This window comes from Artemia franciscana, unplaced genomic scaffold (assembly GCF_032884065.1).
Source record: "Artemia franciscana unplaced genomic scaffold, ASM3288406v1 PGA_scaffold_30, whole genome shotgun sequence".
In the NCBI taxonomy this organism is placed as follows: Eukaryota; Metazoa; Arthropoda; class Branchiopoda; order Anostraca; family Artemiidae; genus Artemia; species Artemia franciscana.
In genome coordinates, this window is record NW_027062662.1 from 1,120,419 (window position 1) to 1,134,026 (window position 13,608).

General features: G+C 35.8%; 2 protein-coding genes across 5 annotated transcripts in view; one reads left to right on the top strand and one right to left on the bottom strand.

Annotated features, from left to right (window-relative positions):
• LOC136041596 (sodium-dependent nutrient amino acid transporter 1-like) overlaps nt 1-10,527 on the bottom strand; it is a 157,994-nt gene extending 147,467 nt beyond the window's left edge. For both annotated transcript variants that reach the window (XM_065726301.1, XM_065726300.1), the window contains exon 1: nt 10,421-10,527. In XM_065726301.1, coding sequence (XP_065582373.1) covers nt 10,421-10,432 — 12 coding nt within the window. In that variant the 5' untranslated portion in view covers nt 10,433-10,527. The remainder of the gene's footprint in view (nt 1-10,420) is intronic.
• Nucleotides 1-13,608, top strand: part of LOC136041594 (small G protein signaling modulator 2-like) — a 191,634-nt gene that overhangs the window by 4,001 nt on the left and 174,025 nt on the right. The window contains exon 1 of one of the 3 annotated variants that reach the window (XM_065726295.1): nt 13,224-13,392. The exons of 1 other annotated variant lie outside the window; for it this stretch is intronic. In XM_065726295.1, coding sequence (XP_065582367.1) covers nt 13,293-13,392 — 100 coding nt within the window. In that variant the 5' untranslated portion in view covers nt 13,224-13,292. Of the gene's footprint in view, nt 1-13,223; nt 13,393-13,608 lie in introns of those variants that run through there. One more of the 3 variants, XM_065726297.1, reaches the window with a different exon arrangement.

The following is a 13,608-nucleotide window of genomic DNA, read 5'->3' on the forward strand; positions in this document are numbered from 1 at the left end:
ACAGCAGCAAAATCTGTTCCTCGAATACTGACTACGCAATAAAAACATCCCCACGTGATAAATTATCAACAAAGACGGCAGCAAAATCTGTTCCTCGAATACTGACTACGCAATAAAAACAACCCCACGTGATAAATTATCAACAAAGACGGCAGCAAAATCTGTTCCTCGAATACTGACTACGCAATAAAAACAAACCCACGTGATAAATTATCAACAAAGACGGCAGCAAAATCTGTTCCTCGAATACTGACTACGCAATAAAAACAACCCCACGTGATAAATTATCAACAAAGACGGCAGCAAAATCTGTTCCTCGAATACTGACTACGCAATAAAAACAACCTCACGTGATAAATTATCAACAAGGACGGCAGCAAAATCTGTTCTTCGAATACTGACAACGCAATAAAAATAACCCCTCGTGATAAATTATCAACAAGGACGGCAGCAAAATCTGTTCCTCGAATACTGACTACGCAATAAAAACAACCCCACCTGATAAATTATCAACAAGGACGGCGGCAAAATCTGTTCCTAGAATTTTGACTATGCAATAAAAACAACCCCACGTGATAAATTATCAACAAGGGGCAGCCAAATCTGTTTCTCGAATACTGACTACGCAATAAAAACAACCCCACGTGATAAATTATCAACAAGGACGGCAGCAAAAACTGTTCCTCGAATACTGACTACGCAATAAAAACAATCCCACGTGATAAATTATCAACAAGGACGGCTGCAAAATCTGTTCCTCGAATACTGACTACGCAATAAAAACAACCCCACGTGATAAATTATCAACAAGGACGGCAGCAAAATCTGTTCCTCGAATACTGACAACGCAATAAAAACAAACGCCACGTGATAAATCAAACAGTTCGTTGTAACGAACTGTAGTAAAGAGCGACCCGGCTCAATAGTAAACAAAACTCTAAAAAATAGAATTTTGATGCCAATAGTTACATCAAAAGAATCGCATTTTAATGCGGATTTTAAATTTATATTAATATTAAATAAAAAAAACAATTTTTTTTAACTGAAAGTAAGGAGCGACATTAAAACTTAAAACGACCAGAAATTACTTCGTATATGAAAGAGGCTGCTTCCTCATCAACGCCCCGCTCTTTACGCTAAAGTTTGACTCTTTCTCTCAATTCTTCTTTTTAAAACAGTAAAAAACTTTAGCGTAAAGAGCGGGGCGTTGATGAGGAAGCAGCCTCTTTCATATACGAAGTAATTTCTGGTCGTTTTAAGTTTTAATGTCGCTCCTTACTTTCAGTTAAAAAAACTTGTTTTTTTTTATTTAATTTCTGGACGTTTTTGAATCAATGCATGTTTTGATTTTGGCTCTCCGCAGAGGAATAATTAAAACAAAATTTGCATTTTTTTTTTTGGCTAAATGGCTTTCTCATAATTTTGATCGAATGATTTTGAGAAAAAAAGAGCGGGGGAGGAAGCCTAGTTGCCCTCCGGTTTTTTGGTTAATTAAAAAGGCAACTAGAATTTTTGATTTTTTACGAATATTTTTATTAGTAAAAGATTTACGTAACTTATAAATTAGCTTAAGTAAAGAACTTTTGTATTCTCATATTTTTATTACATATATGAGGGGGTTCCCCCCTTGTCAGATCCTCGCTCTTTACATTAAAGCTTAAATTTTGTCCCAATTCATTAAGAATGACCCCAGAATCACAAAAGCTGTAGAATAAATAGTTGAAATTACTAAAAATACTTTAGCTTAAAGAGCGAGGTATTAGGAGGAGGTGAGCCCCTCAAATGGGTAATAATTTCTGTTTGTTTTAAGTTTTAATGCTGCTCCTTACTTCCAGCTGAAAGAACTTTTTCATATTTATTTTTTCATTTTTTTTTTAAATAATGCTAGTAAATCCTGCGCTCCCTTCATGGAGATTTTCTTCCGCCATGACAAACTATCGATGGAAAGTTCCCCCAGCATATCCCCCTCTTCTCAACCCCTCCCCCAACCAGAAAAATCCTCCTGAAAACGCCTGTACACTTCCCAATAACCATTACTATATGTAAGCACTGGTCAAAGTTTGTAACTTGTTGCCCCTCCCACGGGGACCGTGGGGGACTAAGTCGTCCCCAAAGACATAGTTATAAGGTTTTTCAACTACGCTGAATAAAATGGCTATCTCAGAATTTTGATGTGTTGACTTTGGTAAAATAATTAGCTTGGGAGGGGGCCTAGGTGCCCTCCAATTTTTTTGGTCACTTAAAAAGGGCACTAGAACCTTTCATTTCCGTTAAAATGAGCCCTCTTGCAACATTCTAGGACAACTGGGTCGATACGATCATCCCTGGGAAAAAGAAAAAAAAAACAAAAAAAAAAAACAAAAAAACAAATAAACACGCATCCGTGATCTGCCTTCTGGCAAAAAATACAAAATTCCACTTTTTTGTAGATAGGAGCTTGAAACTTCTACAGTAGGGTTCTCTCATACGGTGAATCTGATGGTGTGATGGCGAATACTGTTCAAAAAATCTGTTCTTCGAATACTGACAACGCAATAAAAATAACCCCTCGTGATAAATTATCAACAAGGACGGCAGCAAAATCTGTTCCTCGAATACTGACTACGCAATAAAAACAACCCCACCTGATAAATTATCAACAAGGACGGCGGCAAAATCTGTTCCTAGAATTTTGACTATGCAATAAAAACAACCCCACGTGATAAATTATCAACAAGGGGCAGCCAAATCTGTTCCTCGAATACTGACTACGCAATAAAAACAACACCACGTGATAAATCAAACAGTTCGTGGTAACGAACTGTAACTGTAAGGAGCGACCCGGCTCAATAGTAACCAAAACTCAAAAAAATGGAATTTTGATACCAATAGCTATATCAAAAGAATCGCATTTTAATGCTGGTTTTAAATATATAAGTTTCATCAAGTTTAGTCTTACCCATCAAAAGTTACGAGCCTGAGAAAATTTGCGTTATTTTAGAAAATAGGGGGAAACACCCCCTAAAAGTCATAGAATCTTAACGAAAATCAAACCATCAGATTCAGCGTATCAGAGAACCCTATTGTAGAAGTTTCGAGCTCCTATCTACAAAAATGTGGAATTTTGCATTTTTTGCCAGAAGGCAGATCACGGATGCGTGTTTATTTGTTTTTTTGTTTTTTTGTTTTTTTTTTGTTTTTTTTCCCCAGGGGTGATCGTATCGACCCAGTTGTCCTAGAATGTTGCAAGAGGGCTCATTCTAACGGAAATGAAAAGTTCTAGTGCCCTTTTTAAGTGACCAAAAAAATTGGAGGGCACCTAGGCCCCCTCCCACGCTAATTATTTTCCCAAAGTCAACGGATCAAAATTCTGAGATAGCCATTTTATTCAGCGTAGTCGAAAAACCTTATAACTATGTCTTTGGGGACGACTTACTCCCCCAGAGTCCCCGTGGGAGGGGCAACAAGTTACAAACTTTGACCTGTGCTTACATATAGTAATGGTTATTGGGAAGTATACAGGCGTTTTCAGGAGGATTTTTTTGGTTGGGGGGAGGGGTTGAGAAGAGGGGGATATGCTGGGGGAACTTTCCATCGAGAATTTGTCATGGGAAAAGAAAACTTCCATGAAGGGAGAGCAGGATTTACTAGTATTATTTAAAAAAAAAATAAAAAATAAATGTGAAAAAGCTTTTTCAGCTGGAAGTAAGGAACAGCAATAAAACTTAAAACAAACAGAAATTATTACCCATATAAGGGGCTCACCTCCTTATGATACCTAGCTCTTTACGCTAAAGTATTTTTAGTAATTTCAACTATTTATTCTACGGCTTTTGTGATTCAGGGGTCATTCTTAATGAATTGGGATAAAATTTAAGCTTTAGTGTAAAGAGCGAGGTACTGACGATGGGGCGAATCCCCTCATATATGTAATAAAAACATGAGAATACAAAAGTTCTTTACGTAAGCTAATTTATAAGCTACGTAAATCTTTTACCAATAAAAAGATTCGTAAAAAATTAAAAGTTCTAGTTGCCTTTTTAATTAACCAAAAAATCGGAGGGCAACTAGGCTTCGCCCCCGCTCTTTTTTCTCAAAATCATTCGATCAAAATTATGAGAAAGCCATTTAGCCCCCCCCCAAAAAAATATGCAAATTTCGTTTTGATTATTCCTCTGCAGAGAGCCAAAATCAAAACATGCATTGATTCAAAAACGTTCAGAAATTAAATTAAAAAAAACAAGTTTTTTCAACTGAAAGTAAGGAGTGACATCAAAACTTAAAACGCACAGAAATTACTTCGTATATGAAAGAGGCTGCTTCCTCATCAACGCCCCGCTCTTTACGCTAAAGTTTGACTCTTTCTCTCAATTCTTCTTTCTAAAACAGTAAAAAACTTTAGCGTAAAGAGTGGGGCGTTGATGAGGAAGCAGCCTCTTTCATATACGAAGTAATTTCTGTGCGTTTTAAGTTTTGATGTCACTCCTTACTTTCAGTTGAAAAAACTTGTTTTTTTTAATTTAATTATCAACAAGGACGGCAGCAAAAACTGTTCCTCGAATACTGACTACGCAATAAAAACAATCCCACGTGATAAATTATCAACAAGGACGGCTGCAAAATCTGTTCCTCGAATACTGACTACGCAATAAAAACAACCCCACGTGATAAATTATCAACAAGGACGGCAGCAAAATCTGTTCCTCGAATACTGACAACGCAATAAAAACAAACGCCGCGTGATAAATCAAACAGTTCGTTGTAACGAACTGTAGTAAAGAGCGACCCGGCTCAATAGTAAACAAAACTCTAAAAAATAGAATTTTGATGCCAATAGTTACATCAAAAGAATCGCATTTTAATGCGGATTTTAAATTTATATTAATATTAAATAAAAAAAACAAGTTTTTTTAACTGAAAGTAAGGAGCGACATTAAAACTTAAAACGACCAGAAATTACTTCGTATATGAAAGAGGCTGCTTCCTTATCAACGCCCCGCTCTTTACGCTAAAGTTTGACTCTTTCTCTCAATTCTTCTTTTTATAACAGTAAAAAACTTTAGTGTAAAGAGCGGGGCGTTGATGAGGAAGCAGCCTCTTTCATTTACGAAGTAATTTCTGGTCGTTTTAAGTTTTAATGTCGCTCCTTACTTTCAGTTAAAAAACTTGTTTTTTTTATTTAATTTCTGGACGTTTTTGAATCAATGCATGTTTTGATTTTGGCTCTCCGCAGAGGAATAATTAAAACAAAATTTGCATTTTTTTTTTTGGCTAAATGGCTTTCTAATAATTTTGATCGAATGATTTTGAGAAAAAAAAGAGCGGGGGAGGAAGCCTAGTTGCCCTCCGGTTTTTTGGTTAATTAAAAAGGCAACTAGAATTTTTGATTTTTTACGAATATTTTTATTAGTAAAAGATTTACGTAACTTATAAATTAGCTTAAGTAAAGAACTTTTGTATTCTCATATTTTTATTACATATATGAGGGGGTTCCCCCCTTGTCAGATCCTCGCTCTTTACATTAAAGCTTAAATTTTGTCCCAATTCATTAAGAATGACCCCAGAATCACAAAAGCTGTAGAATAAATAGTTGAAATTACTAAAAATACTTTAGCGTAAAGAGCGAGGTATTAGGAGGAGGTGAGCCCCTCAAATGGGTAATAATTTCTGTTTTTTTTATGTTTTAATGCTGCTCCTTACTGCCAGCTGAAAGAACTTTTTCATATTTATTTTTTCATTTATTTTTTAAATAATGCTAGTAAATCCTGCGCTCCCTTCATGGAGATTTTCTTCCGCCATCACAAACTATCGATGGAAAGTTCCCCAGTATATCCCCCTCTTCTCAACCCCTCCTCCAACCAGAAAAATTCTCCTGAAAACGCCTGTACACTTCCCAATAACCATTACTATATGTAAGCACTGGTCAAAGTTTGTAACTTGTTGCCCCTCCCACGGGGACTGTGGGGGAGTAAGTCGTCCCCAAAGACATAGTTATAAGGTTTTTCGACTACGCTGAATAAAATGGCTATCTCAGATTTTTGATTTGTTGACTTTGGTAAAATAATTAGCTTGGGAGGGGGCCTAGGTGCCCTCCAATTTTTTTGGTCACTTAAAAAGGGCACTAGAACTTTTCATTTCCGTTAAAATGAGCTCTATTGCAACATTCTAGGACAACTGGGTCGATACGATCACCCCTGGAAAAAAAAAAAAAAAAAAAAAAAAAAAAAAAAAAAAAAATAAACACGCATCCGTGATCTGCCTTCTGGCAAAAAATACAAAATTCCACATTTTTGTAGATAGGAGCTTGAAACTTCTACAGTAGGGTTCTCTCATACGGTGAATCTGATGGTGTGATTTTCGTAAAGATTCTATGACTTCTAGGGGGCGTTTCCCCCTATTTTCTAAAATAACGGAAATTTTCTCAGGCTCGTAACTTTTGATGGGTAAGACTAAACTTGATGAAACTTATATATTTAAAATTAGCATTAAAATGCGATTCTTTTGATGTATGTATTGGCATCAAAATTCAATTTTTTAGAGTTTTGGTTACTATTGAGCCGGGTCGCTCCTTACTACAGTTCGTTACCACGAACTGTTTGATAGTCTTACCCGTCAAAAGTTACGAGCCTGAGAAAATTTGCCTCATTTTAGAAAATAGGGGCTAAGTACCCCTAAAAGTCATACAATCTTAACGAAAATCACACAATCCGATTCAACGTATCAGAGAACTTTATTGTAGAAGTTTCAAGCCCCTATCGACAAAAATGTGGAATTTCGCATTTTTGCCAGAAGACAAATCACGGATGCGTGTTTTTTTTTTGTATTTTTGTTTTTTTTGTTTGTTTTTCTTTTTTCCCAGGGGTGATCGTATCGACTCAGCGGTCCTAGAATTTCGCAAAAGGGCTCGTTCTAACGGAAATTAAAAGTCCTAGTGCCCTTTTTAAGTGACCAAAAAAATTGTAGGGCACCTAGGCCCCCTCCAACACTCGTTTTTTCCCCAAAGTCACCGGATCGAAATTCTGAGATAGCCATTTTATTCACAATAGTCGAAAAAACTAATAACTATGTCTTTGGGGACGCTTTACTCCCCCGCAGTCCCCGTGGGAGGAGCTGCAAGTTACATACTTTGACCAGTGTTTACATATAGTAATGGTTACTGGGAAGTGTATAGACGTTTTCAGGGGGATTATTTTGGTTTGGGGGGAGAGCTGAGGGGGGGGAGGGGTTACGTGGGAGGATCTTTCCATGGAGGAACTTCTCATGGGGGAAGAGACTTTCAATGGAGGGGGCGCAGGATTTTCTAGCATTATTTAAAAAGCAATGAAAAAATAAATATGAAAAGCTTTTTCTACTGAAAGTGAGGAGCAGCATTAAGACTTAAAACGAACAGAAATATTACGCATATGAGGGATTTACCTCCTCGTAATACCTCGCTGTTTACGCTAAAGTATTTTTAGTAATTTCAACTATCTATTCTACGGCCTTTGTGATTCAGGGGTCATTCTTATGGAATTGGGGCAAAATTTAAGTTTTAGTGTAAAGAGCAAGGTATCGACGAGGGGTGATCCCCCACATATACGCAATAAAAACATACGAATATAGAAGTCCGCTACGTTAGTTAATTCGTAAGTTATGTATATTTTTCACTTATGAAAACGTTCGTAAAAAATTAAAAGTTATAGTTGCCTTTTTAAGTAATCAACAAATTGGAGGGCAACTAGGCCTCCTCTCTCGCTTCTTTTTGCTCAAAATCTTCCGATTAAACTATGAAAAAGCCATTTAGCCGAATAAATTAATATGAAAATTTTGTTTTAATTATTTATGCGCGGAGAGCCAAGATAAACAAAAATGCATTAATTCAAAAACATCCAGAAACTAAATAAAAAAAAAGAAGTTTTTTTAAAGAAAGTAAGGAAAGTTTTTTACTGTTTTAAAATGTAGAGTTAAGAGAAAGAGACAAACTTTAGCGTAAAAAGCGGGGCGTTGAGGAGGAAAAGCCCCTTTCATATACGGAGTAATTTCTGTTCGTTTTAAGTTTTAATGTCGCTACTTACTTTCTTTAAAAAAAAACTTAAAACCAGTAAAAAGAACGAAAGTATTTTTTCAGTCACATCATACTTTTCAAACAAGTACTGGATTTCTCAGTGGCTGTATCTGAATTTCACCTAAATGATATTGATCTGAAGCATTCCAAAAGATAAAAACTTGTCAAAATGGCACTATTTTACGCTTAAAAAACAGTTTGAAAATGTGGTATATGCGTTAAGTACTGTCCTTCTTTGTATCGGGAGTAACAACAATAATAATAAATAATAATAACTTTTATTCATCTTCAAACCTTAGGGCCATTGGAATAAAAAAGGAGTAGTTCGTTTCTAACAAATTCACAATGCATACACAAAAACACTACAGAAATTACAAAAATCAATTTATGTGCTTAACCGCTATCCTGAGAAACTGTCCTATTCTTTCCACACTTACAAATTACTGTTGAGACGCTATACTCACCAGGCAAACCTCCACAAAACTACAATCTCCAAACACTTCCTTTCGCAACTCACTCAAATTTTCACTCACACATGGTATGACCGGCACTCTTATCTGTATTTCCACTCTTAGAGCAGAATTAGGGACCATCCTGCCCCTTGCTTCCTCCCAAAATACTTTCTTCTTACCCCAAGTGGTAAATTACTCGACCTCAAAAATGAATGCTTTCCTCTACGCAATCTTAGTTACTGATGATTAGTTTTCTTGACAGAAAAGTATAGTTAATGATGATTAGTTTTTTTGACTGATATTTGCACCCCGTCACTGAATTTCAGAAAAAGTATTCAGTATACCTTTAAAGTCCACAAAAGTTGCACACAAGTTGTTGTGTGACACAACCACCTTTTCCGGGATTCTTAAATTTATTTACTTCAATTAAACAGTTCATGGTAACGAACTGTAGTAAGGAGCGACCCGGCTCAATAGTAACCAAAACTCTAAAAAATGGAATTTTTATACCAATAGCTGCATCGAAAGAATCGAATTTTAATGTTGATTTTAAATATATAAGTTTCATCAAGTTTAGTCTTACCCATCGAAAGTTACGAGCCTGAGAAAATTTGCCTTATTTCAGAAAATAGGGGAAAACACCCCCTAAAATTCATAGAATCTTAATGAAAATCACACCATCAGATTCAGCCTATCAGATAACCCTATTGTAGAAGTTTCAAGCTGTTATATACAAAAATGTCGAATTTTGTATTTTTTTGCCAGAAGGCAGATCACGGATACGTGTTTATTTGTTTGTTTGTTTTTTTTCCCAGGGGTGATCGTATCGACCCTCTTGTCCTAGAATGATGCAATAGGGCTCATTCTAACGAAAATGAAAAGTTTTAGTGCCTTTTTAAGTGACCAAAAAAATTGGAGGGCACTTAGGCCCCCTCCCACGCTAATTATTTTTCCATCGTCAACGGATAAAAACTCTGATATAGCCATTTTATTCAGCATAGTCGAAAAACCTTATAACAATGTCTTTGGGGACGACTTACTCCCCCACAGTCCCCGTGGGAGGGGCTACAAGTTACAAACTTTGACCAGTGCTTACATATAGTAATGGTTATTGGGAAGTGTGCAGACGTTTTCAGGGGGATTTTTCGGTAGGGGTGATGTGTTGAAAAGAGGGTGATATATTGGGGGAACTTTCGATGGAGGAATTTGTCATGGGGGAAGAAAATTTCCATGAATGGAACGTAGCATTTACTAGCATTACTTAAAAAAACAATGAAAAAATAAATATGAAAAAGTTTTTTCAACTGGAAGTAAGGAGCAGCATTAAAACTTAAAATGAATAGAAATTATTACGTATATTAGGGGCTCACCTCCTCCTAATACCTCGCGTTTTACGCTAAAGTATTTTTAGTAATTTCAACTATTTATTCTACAGCTTTTGTGATTCAGAGGTACTGACGTGGGGGTGAACCCTTCATATATGTAATAAAGTCATGGGAATACAAAAGTTCGTTTCGTAAGCTAATTTATAAGTTACATATATCTTTTGCTAATAAAAACAGTCGTAAAAAATTAGAAATTCTATTTGCCTTTTTAAGTAACCAAAAAATCGGAGGGCAACTAGGCTTCCTCCCCCGCTCTTTTTTTCTCAAAATCATTCGATCAAAACTATGAGAAAGCCATTTAGCCAAAAAAAAAAAAAAAAATGCAAATTTCGTTATAATTATTCCTCTGCGGAGAGCCAAAATCAAAACATGCAATGATTCAAAAACGTTCAAAAATTAAATGAAAAAACAAGTTTTTTTGACTGAAAGTAAGGAGCGACATTAAAACTTGAAACGAACAGAAATGATTTCGTATATGAAAGGGGCTGCTTCCTCATCAACGCCCCGCTCTTTACACTATATAGCTAGAAATGCTGATAGCTAGAAATTAAATTACTTACTGGGTTAATCATGATGTATTTTAACACTTTCAAAGTTAACTAATATTGCAATTACTTTCACTTGAAATGAAACCTTTAGTTTATCTGCGCATAAAACTTTATCTTTCTATAATTACAATTGTAAAAACACATTAAATTCCACGAAAATATATTTCATTGTTTAATAATGCCATAAAATGAGATAAATTTTCTTCCTATATACTTCAGTAAATTTGACTATGATGACTCTCTAACTGTTTTCCTCTTTTGTATATGTTAGCATTACTCCGATAACCTCTTGCCCTGAAATACAAAAATAAATATAATAAATATCCAAAACCATTTATGAATATTTATTTTAAGTAAAGATAGTACGTTTCGGCAAGGTAATTTCAACCCAAAATTGCAATGGCGCGACAGAGTGTCTCGGTTGCATGGGAAAAGAGAGAGACTGAAGCACGCAAGAGTCCCTGACACGCCTTGCCGCAGGACTTTCTCTAGCTCTCTAGTCGCATCTCCAAGAATACAGAATAGACTTCTAACTGTTCCACGGGAATGTCATTCCCTTGGCACCTTCAAGCGTCTGGTGGTTCATTTTTAAAAGATAGGTTTTAACCTATAAATTAAATAAAAAAAAAATAGTTTTTTAACTGCAAGTAAGGAGCGACGTTAAAACTTAAAACGAACAGAAATTACTCTGTATGGGAAATGGGTTGTCCCCTCCTCAACGCCCCGCTCTTCCGCCAAAGTTTGACTCTTTCTCACAACTCTACTTTTTGTAATTCATGTACGGTATAATTTCTGTTCGTTTTAAATTTTAATGTCACTGCTTACTTACAGCTAAAGAAACTTTTTTTTATATAATTTCCGAACGTTTTTAAATTAATACAGGTTTTTATTTTGGCTCACCACACATGAATGATTAAAACGAGATTTGTATTTTGAATTTTTTGGCTAAAGGGCTTTCTCATAGTTTTGATCGGACGATTTTGAAAAAAGGGGTGAGGGAGGAGGCCTAGTTGCCCTCGGTATTATAGTGTATTGTTGAGGAGATATTTGGTAGGAGACGAACACCCTTATATACACAATAATTTCTGTTCGTTTTAGGTTTTGATGCTGCTCCTTACTTCCAGCTGAAAAACTTTTTATTTATTTATTTACTCATTGTTTTTTTTTAAATAATGCTAGACAATCCTACGGCCCCTTCATAAAAATTCTCTTCTCTTATGATAAATTCCTCCGTGGACAGATCCTCCCACGGAACGCCCTACCACAATCCCCCCCCACCCCCTTCAACACGAAAAAGTGCCCCTGAAAACGTCTCTACACTTCCCAATGACCATTACTATATGTAAACAATGGTCAAAGTTTGTAACTTGCAGCCCCCCTCCCCTGAGGACTATGGGAGATTAAGTCGTCCCAAAAGACATAATTATTAGGTTTTTCGACTATGATGAACAAAATGACCATCCCTAAATTTTGATCCGGTGACTTTGGGAAAAAATGAGCTTGGGAGAGGGCCTAGGCATCGTCCAATTTTTTGGTCACTTAAAAAGGGCACTAGAACTTTTAATTTACGTTAGAATGAACCCTCTTCCGACATTCTAGGACCATTGGGTCGATACTATCACCCCCGGAAAAAAAGAAAAAAAAGAAAAAAACAGGCATCCGTGATCTGTCTTCTGGCAAAAAATACAAAATTCCCCATTTTTGTAGATAGGAGCTTGAAATTTCTGTTCCCCCTTTTTTGTAAAATAAGGCAAATTTTCTCAGGCTCGTAACTTTTGATGGGTAAGACTAAACTTATGAAACTTATATATTTAAAATCCACATAATAATGCTATTCTTTTTATGTAACTATTTGCATCAAAATTCCATTTTCTAGAATTTCGGTAACTATTTGGCCGGGTCGCTCCTTACTACAGTTTGTTACCGCGAACTGTTTGATTGTTGGAGATATTTTTTGTCTATCGTGTTCCGTGTATTTTCTAAAGGAAGTAAGATATCTAAAATTTGTTGCAGCAAATTGATACTGTGAGGCTGGTGCGTTGGGGAAAATATGAGGAACTTCTCCTTCCCTTCTAAATTAGAGAAAAATTTTTGAAGAATAATGTTTGAATTGCTGCGCGTAATTGCGGTTTAACAGAAGAGCACTTTGCACAAGGGGAGGGGGATAAATCCCTATTTCTTGTGGAGGAGGTCTAATAATTTAAAATACGCAGTATCAAGTAAAAATTGTAGCGTTTTTGACAGTTCATTGAATGTGCAACACAAGGCCATATCCATAATTCTGTATATGAAAGGTTCTACCCCCTCTTTACTCCAACCATCTCTATCTCTGCAATAGAGTTCTGTTGAATTGGGTGTTGTAATTTTCATGAAGATCACTCCTCTTTTTGGGATGTATTCCCCATTTTTGAAAACAAGGAAGATTGTCTAAGTCTCGTTACTTTTGTGGGTAACTTTACATTTTCTAGATTATGTGTGTTTAAATCACCATAAAAATTTATTATTGCGATATGTATGTTGCTATCAGAACTTCATTTTAGACTGTCTGTCTCTATCGGCATCATTTGTTCCTTACTTACAGAAATTTACCACGATCTATTTGATTTGGTTGACAACTATACTATACAAAGATAAAAAATGTTGCTAAAATCTTTTGTTCAGAGAGAAATTTTTCTGATAAATCCGCGGTATCTCCTTTTCCGTAAGGTTAAAGTAGGTGCATTGTCCTTTTCTCCAAACACAGGAAAAGGATTCTCAGGGCCTGCGCGGATAATTTCGATCTCAGGTTTTTGGGAAATTCTCTTAGCTAGCCCTCATCAAGCAATGTTTCTTTTCCTAGTATGTTTGCATTTTTGTGAAGCCGTCTGTTGAAAGTGGGAAGTCGATGCTTCTTGAAATGGAAAAAGTTATGAGTCTCACGAATATCAGTCTGGCAACACTGCCTAGTGTGAGCAATGGATTGATGAGAGCTGATAGTATGAAAGGTAAAGGTAAAATAAATGTATCCGTGGGTGTGAATTTTTTTAAAGTTCAAGTTTGTTTTTGCCCTTTGCTTTTAATGTTTTAATATCATTCTTTTCCGCATTCCTGTTTTTAAATGGGCAAAATTGTTGAGAATAATTATTGTTTTAATAAAACAGCTTTTAATTTTGTTTTTTTCCCTTGAAGGAAAAAAATTTTTGTTTCAGTCGCTTGAAGTT